Source organism: Mustela erminea, chromosome 10, assembly GCF_009829155.1.
Source record: "Mustela erminea isolate mMusErm1 chromosome 10, mMusErm1.Pri, whole genome shotgun sequence".
Taxonomy (NCBI): Eukaryota; Metazoa; Chordata; class Mammalia; order Carnivora; family Mustelidae; genus Mustela; species Mustela erminea.
Genome location: NC_045623.1, coordinates 1,932,474 through 1,946,943, shown reverse-complemented (window position 1 = coordinate 1,946,943; position 14,470 = coordinate 1,932,474). Strand labels below are relative to the sequence as shown.

At 51.9% G+C, this 14,470-nt stretch overlaps 1 protein-coding gene and 1 long non-coding RNA gene across 2 annotated transcripts; one reads left to right on the top strand and one right to left on the bottom strand.

Moving 5' to 3' along the window:
* Nucleotides 1–297: 297 nt before the first annotated feature.
* On the bottom strand, nt 298–13,058 carry LOC116567035. The gene is made up of 3 exons (XR_004276087.1): nt 12,990–13,058; nt 11,162–11,166; nt 298–307 (listed from the first exon to the last, which is right to left on the bottom strand). It is a non-coding gene; the product is annotated as an uncharacterized LOC116567035 (long non-coding RNA).
* On the top strand, nt 5,199–10,363 carry SELENBP1 (selenium binding protein 1). Its single transcript, XM_032301819.1, has 11 exons — nt 5,199–5,255; nt 5,433–5,545; nt 5,803–5,988; nt 6,508–6,628; nt 7,730–7,912; nt 8,180–8,358; nt 8,806–8,884; nt 8,976–9,097; nt 9,359–9,451; nt 9,628–9,746; nt 9,927–10,363. The coding sequence occupies exons 1-11, from the start codon at nt 5,249–5,251 to the stop codon at nt 10,087–10,089; spliced, it is 1,365 nt and encodes a 454-aa protein (XP_032157710.1). The 5' UTR covers nt 5,199–5,248; the 3' UTR covers nt 10,090–10,363.
* Nucleotides 13,059–14,470: the final 1,412 nt, after the last annotated feature.

The following is a 14,470-nucleotide window of genomic DNA, read 5'->3' as shown; positions in this document are numbered from 1 at the left end:
TTGATTCTTGGAGACTCCAGCTTCATCATCTCCTCCCCCTTTCCTTCTCTGGTTTTAATCCTTCCTTTCTCCCTTTGCCATCTTACCAAACGGTGGTCTCAGGACCTGTTTCAAGAGGTCCATAGAAATCTGGCTGAGGCTGGAAGGGAAAGGGAGGAACCAGCAGCAGGGCTCCATGCCCCCAAGGCTGCAAGAATCCATTTTCTGTCTGTGGAGATGGAGCAGAGCCAAAGTTCAATTACATAATCACCTGGCTATTCAGCGGCTAGCCTGATAACCTGCCTCCTCTAATATTTACTGAGCTTTTCTAGAACTTGAAAGAGCAGGAAGGAGCATGGGCTGCACCCAGCCTTCTTTGCAGTGGCCGTGCCCAGTATCAGGATTGTGTACAGCCTCCTGGGACAAACAGACCTGGGCTGCCGTCCCACCTCCCCAGGGCCAGCCCAGGGTTGGAAGCTCAGGTCTCTCCCCATATCCCTTTGTGTGAATCTGGGAGTCTGCCAGCTGTGGTTGGACTCTGGTTGGCTAGGAAAGGGCAAATCAGATAGAGAAAGGAGCCCTTAAGTTCTTGAGAAGCAACATTTGGGATGCTCAGGCCACAAGGAGGCTGACCGGGGTGGCCCACTATGGGAGCAAAAATGCCAGGGGTCATGGACACCACTATTACCAGCCTGAGTCCTCTCCCAGGACTGCCTCCACCCATAGCCCTAATTCGGACAACTCTTCCCAAGCACCTTGCAGGCTCTGGAGGAAACCTTCTGGGACAAAGCAGCAGGTAGAGGCTAGAGTCCCATGCAGGAGCCGTCGAGCATGCCAAGTCCAAGGTCAGGGCATGCAGAGCTGGCAGTTCAGGACGAAATGGTACTTTGCAATTCTTGTCTAGAGCCAGCAAAATCACAGCTTCTTTGGAGGTAACAGCTCAGGGACTTTGGATGAGAGGGTGAACATGGGCTTTCTTTCTCTTTCAGATTTTGGATGTTGGTCTACTTCAAGCCCCAGAGCAGGGAAGTGGAGGAGGTATGAGATGAGACCTCAGGAGGAGAGGAGGCGGCCAGAGTGGTGGGCTTAAGGCAGGATAAGTGGAGGCCACCAGCAGACGAAGAAGGAAGCTAGCAGAGGCGAAGAAGCAGCCATGATGGGTGGCCCGCGGTGGGACAGCTGCCTCCACAGGGTCATCTGTGGCACATGCCTGGCCAATGGTGCCCTGGTGAGGATGTAGCGGTAGGAAAAAGCCAGGAGAGGTTGAGTGTTACTGGGGAGCAGGGGGTAAGGGAGCCTCCCTGTCCCGGGCAGCCACGTAGCCTCCTCCTGTGTGGGCCCTCTCATCCAGGGGAACAAGGAGGACAGATCCCCATCATACAGCAGCCCCGTTTTGTTCTCCTTCCTTCCACTGCAGTTTGGGAAGTCCATGGATCTTTCCGCCGGCAGTCTGAAGACCAAAATTTGTCCCTTTCATTAGCCAATAAAAACTTCACCCCATAGCTTTCATCCAAGGAGATGAAAGTAGCTTCTGTAGACACAGAGTCAGCAGGTACCTAGAAGAGGGGGGCAAGGTCACCCTTGTCAGGCAGCCAGCTGCAGGAAGAGGGGTGGCCCTTGGCTTCGAGATGAAGAACTATTGGGGGCCCTTCAACCCCAGCTTCTCTGGATGAGGGCAGCCCCAGGGAGAGCTGACAGATCAGGCCTCAACCCTGCCTTGGTGAGCAGTTACCATTTGGCCGGAGGCCATCCCATGTCCCTGGGACACTATCCTAGCAGGCTCAGCAGCCCTGGCCAGCACCAAATCCTCCTTCTTTCCTGGATGACTGGAGAGTTTTGTGACTCATCACAGGCCAGTGAGGGACAGTGGCACCCCGCTGGGCTGCCCTGGGGCCTTGTTCTCCACCTTGGGAGCTGCTGAGGTGCCAAACGGAGAGATGAGGGTGGAGAGGACTCAACTTCCACCTCCTGAGATTGATGAGGGTAACAGAAGGGGATGACGGGCACTGCCAACTTCCCTTCCACTTCAAAGCTCAAGAGGAATACATGAGTGTGAGACATGGGAAGACATGGGTGAGCAGTTGAGGGTGGGTAAGATTGTGCCTTTTGGCCTGTGGATGTCCGGAATAGGAGGGTAATTTTAGGAGAGAGCTGACCCTGGCTATGGATAATAGCAGATGGGCCCAGGGCTCTGAGTTCCCCTCCATAGCAAGAAACAGATCCAAGTCCAGCGGAGAGCCTCTAGATGCAGGAACACCTGCACGCCTAGGCTCACAGGAACACCGCAGACACGCACTCCCATGCACACACGCACAGACCCACATGGCATAAACATTCTGGCAGGCACAGGCTCACATAGGTGCACACAGATGTGCCCAAGTCCAGACACACAGGAACACTCCCACTGGCACATTTTCACACACAGAGAGACACACGCACACACCCAGGGGCTACACACAGGTATACAAGACCATGCAGCCCCACAAAGTCCATGTGCCCAGGCACGCGCGCGCACACACACACACACACACACAGAGTAACTCAAACACCAGCCTCGGGAGGGAGGGAGCCGACTGTGTGAGAGAGTCCTGGCCAGCTGCCATTGATCTTTCCCTTTTTGCTCTGGGCTGCAGCCCAGGCCCGCCCCCTACTCCACCCCGCCCCCCCCGACTGGTTGTATAAATTCCTTCCCTTTGCCCCTTTCCAGCACAGCCTACTTGGACGCCTGCGTACCCCAGCTCTCTGCTCCCTCCTGGCAGGCCGGTCAGGATCGCAGCATGGGTAAGGAGGGGGCCTCCTGGCAACCCAGTACCACCAGCCTGCTGCCCACAATACAGGGACTGACAGAAAAGCTGGGTGGGGAGAAGCTAGTTAGGGGACGGAGTGCTGGACTCTGCTCCACTGTCCCCACCCCTACCCCTGCATTTCCCAGTTCAGCCAAAGTTTCTAGAGCTGCAAGGAGAGGAGGGTGGGTGGCCCTGGGCCCTCCCCTGCCCCCACAGTGGGTTCCCACTGCAGCCTGGAGCCAGTGGCCTTTCTGCAGCTGGGAAAATCTGGTAGGGGTGGAGGAATATGTAAGGAGAACCTCTTGTCCCTGGCTGTCACTGGAGGTGAAAGATAATCCTCATTCCAGCCCTGGGCCAGATTTTTACTCCAGAAAGTAGGAAACCCAGGCCTTTGGGGCCAGTTCACTCTAACCACCTTGAACCCCCTTGAAAGGGAATGAGAGCCCACACACTCTCACTGTTCCAGTACCTCCCACCCTCCTAGTCCCCAAAGTCCCCCTATTCGTTGTCCTCTGGCTCCCAGATGTCAGGCTGAGGAAGAATTTGGGTCTGCTTGGGATTATCGATGTCTTTGTCCCTTGCATCTGACTCTTTCCTGGACTGGCAGAATACCTACCAGCCAGCCTGACACTGGGAAGACCCAGTGAGCTTCCCCTGAGTCCATCTCAAATCCAAAGGTGTTCAGAGATCTTGCTTGAGGTGCTTAGAGGACAAGGAGGGTGCTTCCCAGCAAGCACATCAATGCTCCTAGAGACCTGGAGTTGCAAAGGGCCTGAAACATCGGGAGTGGGGTGGGAAGGGGACAATGATGCAACCAGCAACACCACTCTCACACCTTCTCTCTGTCTTTGTTCTGCTTTGTGGTTTTCAAGTCTCTGTCTTGAGTCTTGGAGTTTTGAATCTTCTGTTCTGTGTCCAGCAACCTCCTTCCTCTCCCCCATGCCCCCTGTGCCAGGCCCTGGCACAAGTCCCCTTAACTGTTTTGGACTGGACCTCTCACCCTGCCCCATCTACCCCACCCCTCTCTTGGGGCACCAACTACAGGCCCCGGATTTCTTTCCCCCCACCCCCTCGCTTTCTGGCACAGCCCTACCCATATTTATACAGTGCTTCTCCTTTACAAAAGTTCTTCGTGAATACCTTGGCTTATTTGACCTTCATAGTCACCTAGAAAAGAAGGTAAGATATGATTACCCTCTTTTAGCCAAAGAAAAGGAGAAAGTGAAGAGAGCAGGTATCAGATCTGGACCTTGAAACTAGGTTTCTGCACTCCAAAACGCTGTTGCCACTTCTTGGCCTCCTGTCACTTGGCTGCCCTGAGCAGAGGACCTGGTTTCCTGGCTGAGGGCCTGAGCCTGGGCTCCTGGGGAGACTTGACTCCTAGCTCTTCCTGCCTCCCCCTGCCTCCCCACGTGCGGCCCCCCACCCCAGGCTCCCCCAGTCGACAGGGCTGTGGCCAGACTGACCCTGAGCCAGAGCAGGGAGGCAGCACCCAGTCCTGTGATCTCCACTCCGGGATTTCCTCCAGCCTGCCGCTCCCTCTGGGCTATTCCTCAGCTCCTCCCGGCTCCAAACCCTTAGCCTGAGGCCCAGTCCCTAGCGCCCGGCCATCTCAGCAGCTGACTTTGGTCCGGTAGAGCTCTTGGCTTCTGTTGCCAGACTTAAGGGACAAGGAGGGCCACACCCTACAGCTCTGCTGGATGGGCCTCTGAGCCCCCCAGAGGTGCATCAAACACCGATAAAGGTAGTGGGCTCACAGGTAGGGGTACAAACTGGTCTGAGGACATCTAGGTGGTAACAGCCCTACAGCCTTGAACTTCAACCTCCTGTTCCCTACTAGACCTTCAGCTAAGTCACCCAGGTTCTGGCCATCAGCCTGGGGTCAGGACCCAGAAGGGAGAAAAACAGGAAGTGTCCCGGGCTGACGGGCTCTGATTAAGTCCAACGCTGCACACTTGACTGAACCTTCCTGTTTACTGCTCCTAAAAGCCCACTGTGGTGTTCTTATTACCTTCTTTTTACACTCCGTGTGGAAGTGGATTAAGTAACTTGCCCAAGCGCCCATGGCTAGTTAGTGAGCAGCTGGGCCTGGGGAGCAAGTTGTCATGGTAACCGCTATATGCGCAGCCTCTGCTGAGCTCACCCTTGTCCTGCTGTCCCTTGGGTCCTGCTTGATTGTCTGTCCATCCTCAGGTCCTACCTGTGCAGCTCTTTCTGCCACAGGCACACACACAAACACTCTCACTCTCTCTCTCAGCAGAGCTTTCAGGGGCAGGGAGATGGGTGGTTGTGATGGGACCAGAGTTGACACACGACCTGGGACAGCCTGCCTCTGCCAACTGGCCGGTGGCAGCACATGGGTGACGGCACATGGGGAAGGAGCCCTCAGCCTCCAGAAAGTGGTCCAACCAACATGCCCCATTGTTTCCACAGCTACAAAATGCGGGAAGTGTGGACCCGGCTACCCTACCCCTCTGGAGGCCATGAAAGGTCAGTGGGCAACATCTGAAAGCCCCCCGGAAAGGAATTCTACAAGCCAGTACCTTCTACTGATTCCACGGCTAGTGGGGGTGGGAGCCCCGAGACCTCAGCCTTGGGCACACCCAGTGCCGCCCCTATCATTCCTCTCCACCCTGCTGTCCCCACTAACTGCTTGCTACCCTTCAGGACCCAGGGAGGAGATTGTCTACCTGCCCTGTATTTACCGAAACACTGGCATTGAGGCCCCGGATTATCTGGCCACTGTGGACATTGACCCCAAGTCTCCCCAGTATTGCCAGGTGAGGTGGAGCTCCGGCACTGGCGGGCCCTGAGACCCTTCCTCCAGCCCTGGCCCCAGCAAGGCCCTTTCCCAGCTCCAGCCTTCTGCACCCTCCTTTGGGTGTGACTGTAGATTGTGTTCACTGCCAAAGGGCGCCCCTGAGGTCCGGGGCAGTGAAGAATTCCCGCCTGTGCAGTACTGCCAAGCCCAAGTGGATCCAGGGATCCCAGATGCATGGTCTGGGTGAGCATCAGCCCTCCCCCTCTCCCCTCGAAGGTCATCCATCGACTGCCCATGCCCAACCTGAAGGATGAGCTCCATCACTCGGGATGGAACACCTGCAGCAGCTGCTTCGGGGACAGCACCAAGTCACGTGACAAGCTGATGCTGCCCTGTCTCATGTCCTCCCGTATCTATGTGGTGGATGTGGGCTCCAATCCCCGGGCCCCGAAGCTACACAAGGTATGCCCCTGCCTTTGTTGGTGAGGGACCCAGGGGTAGGGGGTGGGGGAGGTGGGCAGTGGAGGGGTGGACGTAGCTTTTCGATTTGTTTGTTTGTTTTCATTTTCTCTCCCTTAAGCAGGAGCCTCCAATCCTTCCTTTCAACAAGTTGTTGAGTACCTTCTTTGTGCCAGGCACTCACTGCTGGCTGCTGGTGCTACATGCTGGCTGCTGGTGCTACAAAGTTAATGCTGGCAATGGCCAGGAGAAGCTTCTGGTCTCACAGGGCTATGAGACAGGGGGAGAGAGAGAAGTCACTGCTTTCTGCCTGCAGAGTTAGCGGTCTCTCAGACTCTCCCTTGCTGCTCTGCAGAAGCTTCCAGATTGAATCTCTGCCCTAGTCCCACTGGGAAAATTGGGTCCATGTCTTGAAGGAAAAGAAGGTGGGGTCAGCAGACAGGAGTAGGGGAATGGGGGAGTTGTGGGCAGGTCCCCCCCGGCCCTGGGAGATTTCTGATGCCATTCCTTATCCTTCTCCAGGTCATTGAGGCTGAGGACATCCATGCCAAGTGTGGCCTGGGCTACATCCACACCAGCCACTGCCTGGCTAGTGGGGAGGTGATGATCAGCTCCCTGGGAGACCCCAAGGGCAATGGCAAAGGTATCTGCTGACACTGTAGGCACACCTGTGGTGAGAAGAGATCCCAAGCTGAGGGATGACCTTCCAGGGAGAACTAGAAGACTGGGTCTCCTCCAAAATTTAAACCATTGTCAATTAACTTCAGTTGTTCCCATTATTTCTATGAAGATGAAACCTGACACTTAGAAGTTATAGTCAGAACAGCCCACCGTGAGGAATGTGGGCAAAGACATGGCCCTAGAAAAAGGCATACATTTGATGTCAGCCTTTATGAATTCAGGAGCAAGTCTCGCGGTCCTTGGGATCCTGCATCTTCACATTTGCTCTCTCATTTATGGTAGGATTAGGACTGACACAAAATGTCTGCTATGTGCCAAATACAGCCTCTGAGGGAGCCACTACCAGGATCTCTAGTCTCCAGATCAGAAAGCGGGGCACAGATTGATAAATATCTTACCCAAAGTCACAGCTAGTGAGTTGTGGGTGGAACTCCAACCCAGGAATCCAGATCCAGCTGCGTCTTCATCACATGCCAGGCTGCTTCTCTCCAAACCTTACCCATTTTTGTCAGGGTCCTCCATCTGATCAGAGCGGAATATCAGCTACTTCTCAGAGACCAGAGGAACGTGACACTCCTAGATTCAGTAACACTGTGGAGTTGACATCTAGTTGTATTTGCAAAGAGTTGCCCAAGTGTCATAACAAGGGAAAATGTGTTGGGCATTCATGTTGAATGAGAAGTAAATATAATTTGCCTGCTCTAAAAAAGTAAAACAGTGTAGTGAGCGGAATGCAGCCTAGACTCTGGGAGGAACCCCACATAGAATGGGAGGTTGGGCAAGAGCAGCACGGGGTGCTGAGTCCCAGGCTCTTGGCTCAAGAGGACAGAAAATTTCCCTAGGAAGGGGATGAAATTGATGGCGGTAGGGGTACCAGAGTAAGTCCCCACCTCCCACCTGGTCCTCTGGGTGGGACCCTCTGGACACCTGAATTGAAGGAACTAGAAAATCCAGTGGGAGGAGAGGGCACCTGGCAATGGACTTGGAGCCTCTTGGACATGCCTCGAGGTGGGTGATGGTAGCATCTCTATTGCCTCTACCTGCCACTTCCTTCCCTGCTCAGGGGGTTTTGTGCTGCTGGATGGAGAGACGTTTGAGGTGAAGGGGACATGGGAACGGCCTGGGGGAGCCGCACCTATGGGCTATGACTTCTGGTACCAGCCTCGACACAATGTCATGATCAGCACTGAATGGGCGGCTCCCAACGTCTTTCGAGATGGCTTCAACCCCGCTGATGTAGAGGCAGGTGAGAATCCCCTCCAGAGGCCGGCTGGAGCCTGAGCATGCACACTACTCCTGTCTGTTTGGAAACCCCTCTCCGGGCTTCTTCCTCCTATGAACCCAACTCTTGGGGTGATGGTATAGGATTGTGCCAAGTACTCTGACTTGTTTAGGTGTCTTTCTAATCCCTTCAGCCGGTTTTTCCACTTTCTGCCGGGGGCTGTGTGGAGGGTTTTGCCCACTGCCCTGACCTGATCCTGAGCCCACCCTCTGGCCCCGTCCCCCACCCCAGGGCTGTATGGTAGCCACATACACGTGTGGGACTGGCAGCGCCATGAGATCGTGCAGACCCTGCCTTTGCAGGATGGGCTCATCCCCCTGGAGGTCCGCTTCCTGCACAACCCCGATGCAGCCCAGGGCTTCGTGGGCTGTGCCCTCAGCTCTACCATCCAGCGCTTCTACAAGAATCAGGTGACATGTGTCCTCAGGCCCTCTCCTCCCAGCAGTCCCAGCTTGTACCTCTGCTAGTCTTCCAGAACCATGAGCTACCCCTCTCTCTAGACCTGGGCCCCTCTGCCTGGCTCTGCTAGCCCAGATTATCCAGGAACAAAATCCAAGGCCACCTGCTCCATCTTGCTTCTCTCCTAAACTCTCAAGTCCCATTTATTTGTTCAAAAATTATTTGTGTGCGTTTCTACAGTAGGCACTGTGCTGGGTGCTGGGAATGCAGTAGAGAAGCCGACGTCATCCCTATGTTAAGGGGCCCATGTGGGCTTAGACCCTGGTGGTAGGAAAACCCTGAATCTGCTGTCTCCCTGTAGACAGTGGGCTCTGGAAAGACCCAGCTCCAACCTCAGTCCCCCAATCTCCCAAGCTCACCTCTCTGCCTCCTCACCCCACCCCCACCTACCAATACAGGGAGGTACTTGGTCTGTGGAGAAGGTGATCCAGGTGCCCCCCAAGAAAGTGAAAGGCTGGCTGCTGCCCGAAATGCCAAGTGAGTGCCCAGGGGAGGGTGGGAATCGGGAAGGGACTCCTGGCTTGGGGAACGAGAGTCCTAAAGCCTCGGCACCACACCCACACCCCAGGCCTGATCACGGACATCCTGCTGTCCCTGGATGACCGCTTCCTCTACTTCAGCAACTGGCTGCATGGGGACCTGCGACAGTATGACATCTCTGACCCACACAGGCCCCGCCTCACGGGACAGGTGGGGTGCTAACAGAATGAGGAGCCAGAAGGAGGGTGGAAGAAGAAGTCTGGGGATGAGGGAGAGGGTATGAAGTGGCTGAAGGATGTTAAAGGAGGTGGAGGGAGAACAAGAATGGGAGGCTGAGGGATAGCGCAGCCCAGGACTATGGGGAGCCGTGGCTACCTGCAGGGAGCGGGGAACATGGGGCTAGCTGTTCTTTCTGTGGTGTCCTCGCCTCCCACCATTATCCTCCCTTATGCTCTGGATCTCCCCACCCAGCTCTTCCTTGGGGGCAGCATCGTTAAGGGAGGGCCTGTGCAAGTGTTGGAGGACCAGGAGCTGAAATGCCAGCCAGAGCCGCTGGTAGTCAAGGTGAGGAGCTACCTCCCCTTGCCCTCCCCCTGACAACTCCCTCCTCGCAGCCCCCATCCGGGCTCATGAGACCCTCAGATCCATGCTGGGGAAGTATGGGGTGGGGGGGCATACTCCATGATCCCCCTCCAAGGACCCATGTGTTGCCATGGGGCTGACCCCCTGGTTTTCCCAAGGGGAAACGGGTACCTGGAGGCCCCCAGATGATCCAGCTTAGCCTAGACGGGAAGCGTCTCTACGTCACCACGTCGCTGTACAGTGCCTGGGACAAACAGTTTTACCCCGATCTCATCAGGTGAGAAGCAGACAGCCGGGGCTTCCCTCCCTCATGTTCCTCTCCCAGAAGACTCCTTGGGCTGCTTCCATCCTACAGGCCCTGCTCCTTCCTTTGGACCTAGCCCAGCATCACAGACTCTTAGGGGAAGGGGATGGGCCACCTGTGACCTCTCTCTTTTCCCCTCCCTGTTCCCACCAGGGAAGGCTCCGTGATGCTGCAGATCGATGTAGACACAGTAAGGGGAGGCCTGAAGTTGAACCCCAACTTCCTCGTGGACTTTGGGAAGGAGCCTCTAGGCCCAGCCCTGGCCCACGAGCTCCGCTACCCTGGGGGTGACTGCAGCTCTGACATTTGGCTCTGAAGTCCAGCCGTGGTAGCCACTCCATATCTGAGCCCTCATTTCTTCAGAGACCTGGCTTCGTTCTGCTCCTTTTTGGCCCCCAACCCTTGGCAGACTGTCCCACAAAAGCGAAACCTGAGGCTGCTGGAATGTGTCGAGTAGTGTCTTCTCTTACAGACCACTGCTTTGTGTTGCTCCCTGGCTGTTTTTACATGAGCTCTTGGACATTATTTGGCCAAGAAATAAACTGGTGAACCTAGTGATCACCTCATCTCTGGGGGCACGGGGTCTGTGACTTCTCTTCTGCTGACCCTTCGTATCTTGCATAGGAAAGTCCTGGAGAGTACTCCAGGGGAGGGGTGCCTGGGTGGCTCAGTCGGTTAAGTGTCTGCCTTCGGCTCTGGTCATGATGCCAGGGTCCTAGGATTGAGCCCTGTATCAGGCTCCCTGCTCTGCGGGAAGTTTGCTTCTCCCTCTCACACTCCTTCCCACTTGTGCTATCTCAAATTAATAGGTAAAAATCTTAAAAAAAAAAAAAAAAAAAAGAGTACTCTAGGGGAGTGCCTAGTTTATACTAGTGATGACAACATGATGCTAAGGGTGCTCTGATCTCTTCTTTATGGCCAGACAGAATGTGGAGCTCTGGGAGATTGTTGTCACAAAGAGACCTGGGAGGAGAGAGTGTCAATTGGTGTTCCTAAACTTGACTATTTTTTAAATCCATGCTTTCTTTCAATGAATGTAAAGTTTCACCCACCACCCCCAGGAGAGTGTAGCGTGTCCCCTCACACACAAGGGACACCCCAGGCCCCTGACATGGATGGTGCAATCTGCTGGCAAGAGTACTGGGAGAACACAGAGCTGTCAGGAGGTCAGGCCTGTCACCTCCCATCTGGAAGACAGGAATATGAGCAGGCAGGAGGGCCAGAAACGTCAAGGGGAACCAATCCAACAGACCAGGCCTGGCCCTCTTGTGTTCAGACCTGGACGGTGTTTTAGGACCTTGCCCAAAGCAGAAATGTCTCCTTTTTCTGCAATAGGTCTTTATTCTTCATGGAAGGAATGAGACGGGAGTATCAGGAACCTAAGAGACAAAAGCTAGGCAGTAATTCTATTGAATCCTTTACGCCTCACCCAAAACAATACCAAGCAGCATTCAGGTATCAGCCTATGTTCTTCTCTGCCTTCCACAAAGGTGTCTTGTTTGAATCAATGAATGAATGAATGAGTGAATTTTTTTTTTTTAAAGATTTTATTTATTTATTTGACAGAGAGAGAGATCACAAGTCGGCAGAGAGTCAGGCAGAGAGAGAGAGAGAAGCAGGCTCCCGCTGAGCAAAGAGCCCGATGCGGAGCTCGATCCCAGGACACTGAGATCATGACCTGAGCCGAAGGCAGCGGCTTAATCCACTGAGCCACCCAGGCGCCCCTGAATGAGTGAATTTTTAAAAGTTATCTTGTTTAAACACTGGAAGAGTCTAGGACTCCCAAGATGGCCAGGGCATCCCCAGAGTGGAACACACTTCTTTCCTTTGGGGTCTCTAAATATGCTCTTTGAAAGATCTACCTCCACTTAGTCCTCATTCCATCACCCTGCCTTACTTGCCATCTGGGCCAGGTTATCACATCCTTTGGAAAGCCGCCTTCACTGACTCCCCAGGGTGGGGGCCTCCTGCACTTAACCTCAACATGCACATATGTGTCGTTATACTGTAACTCCCTGTTTATTCCCAATACCTGGCTTGCATCTTAGCACATAGCGTGCTCTAATGACTAAATGAATATAAAGGAAGTGTGTGGGATGAGTGAGTTACAGCGAGCCTTGGGGTGTAGTGGGTCTTACCAGATGTTTCTCTCCTCAATTTCTTCCCTGTCCTTTTCAATAACCAAACTGCTTCAGAAAGAAAAAAGGATCATATAGTTCTACATCATTTCCAAATATTTCTAAAACCTTAAAATTCCATTGGACCAAATGAACCTCAAACACGTACCATATCAGAAAGCAAGGAAACTATGAAGACTATAGGGGTTATGTCTAAAGGACATGGGCAAAAGCCTGATATCTAGATTACATGAAAAAAATCCCGAAATTCAACAGTAAAAACCCAAAAATTCCAATTTGAACATGGGCAGGACACATGAACAGACATTACACCAAAGAGGATATAAAGATGGCAAGTAAGCACATGAAAAGATAACCAACATCACTGGCCACTAGGGAAATTAAAACCTGTGATACCACTACACACCTATCAGGATGGCTAAAATAGAAAATAGTGATAACACAAAATGTTGGCAAATGTGGAAAGACTGGATTGTTCATACATTGCTGGTGGAAATATAAAATGGTATAGCCATTCTGGAAAATACCTGGGCAGTCCCTTATAAAGACCAAACATGCAGGGGGAGAGCTAAGACGGTGGCATAGTAGGAAGAACCTAGGTTTGCTTGCTTTGTCCCTTGAACACAGCTAGATAGCTATCAAATCATTCTGAATACCCAAGAACCGGACCTGAGGACTGAGGGAACAAACTGCACAGCTAGAGGGACAGAAGAGGCCACATCGAGGAAGAAGTAAGCAAAGTCACCTTAAAAGACAAAATAACCCTCAGGCTTGAGCAAAAAAATATAAAAAAATAAAAAATGAACAAACATGTACTTATATGACCCAGCAATTAACTTTGGGGCATATATCCCAGAAAATGTATGTTCACACAAAAACCTGTATAGAGTTGTTCATAGCAGCTTAACTCATAATAGCTCCAAACTGGAAACCATCCAAATGTCTTTCAGTGGATTCATGGCTAAACTACTATATCCATACCATGAACTATATAACACTCAGCAATAAAGAGGAACTAACTACTGGTACACACAGCAATCTGGATGAATCTCAAGGGAATTATGCTGAGGGAGGGGACCCAATCTCAAAAGGTTACATACAGTATGATTCAATTTATAGAACATTCATGAAATAACAAAAGTATAGGTTTGGAGGGGCACCTGGGTAGCCCCTCCCCTCCTAAAAGAAAGAAATTAAAAAAAAAAAATGTTTTTTTAAAGTATGGAAATGGGGCGCCTGGATGGCTCAGTTGGTTAAGCCTCTACCTTTAGCTCAGGTCATGATCTCAGGGTCCTGGGATCAAGTCCCACATCGGGCTCTCTGCTCAGCAGGGAACCTGCTTCCCCCTCTCTCTCTGCCTGCCTTTCTGCCTACTTGTGATCTCTCTCTCTCTGTCAAATGAATAAATAAAATGTTTTTTGTTTTTTTTTTTTAAAGTGTGGAACTGGAGAACAGATCAGTGCTTGCCAGGGCTTAAGGATGGCACTGGGCAAGGGAGATTGTCTATAAAAGTATACACAGAGGATCCTTGTAGTGATGAAACTGGTGTGTAGTTTGATTGAAATGATGGTTACACACACCTACAATATGACAAAAAAATTGTATGATAAATATACATACATATACATGTAAGTGAGTGTGTACAAAGCTGGTGAAACCTGAGTAAATCTGATGCATTGTATCAATGTCAGTCAGTTTCCTGGTTCTGATATTGTGCTGTGGTTACACAAGGTACACCATCAGGGCAAACTGGGTGAAGGGTTCATGAGCTCTCTCAGTATTATTTCTTGCAACTACAGGTGAATCCACAATTCTCTCCAAAGAAAAAAAATATCACGTGAGTCAACTTGAAGGAGCTTCCACTGGCCAAAGATAGAACAATTTGAGTTTCAAAAAGAATAATAATTGGGGGTGCCTGAGTGTTGGTTAAGCATCTGCCTTCAGCTGGTGTCATGATCCCAGGGTCCTGAGATCGAGGCCAGTTTCAGGCTCCCTGCTTGGGGAGTCTGCTTCTCCCTCTGCGTGCTCTGCCTGCCACTCTCCCTGCCTGTGCTCTCTCCCTGACAAATAAATAAATAAAATCTTTTTTTTTTTTTAAGAGTCTTTATTTCTTGGCCATACTGAAGTATTTACACAAAAACTAAATTATATACAGGTGTACTGATATAATGAGTGTCTCCATTAAAACGACCTAGAGTGATGAGTTGGAGAATGGAAGAGATGCAGATAAAACAAGATTGATGAGACATTAATAATTCTTAAAGCAGGGGGCGCCTGGGTGGCTCAGTGGGTTAAGCCTCTGCCTTTGGCTCAGGTCATGATCTCAGGGTCCTGGGATTGAGCCCCACATCGGGCTCTCTGCTCAGTGGGAAGCCTGCTTACCCCCTTCTCTCTGCCTGCTTGTGATCTCTCTCTCTCTCTCTCTGTCAAATAAATAAAATCTTTAAAAAAATAATTCTTAAAGCAGAATATTAGGTATATGTATGCGGGGCATTATATTCTTCCTTCTCCTTTTGTATGTTTGAAAATTTTTCATAATAAAAACTTAAAAAAAAATAC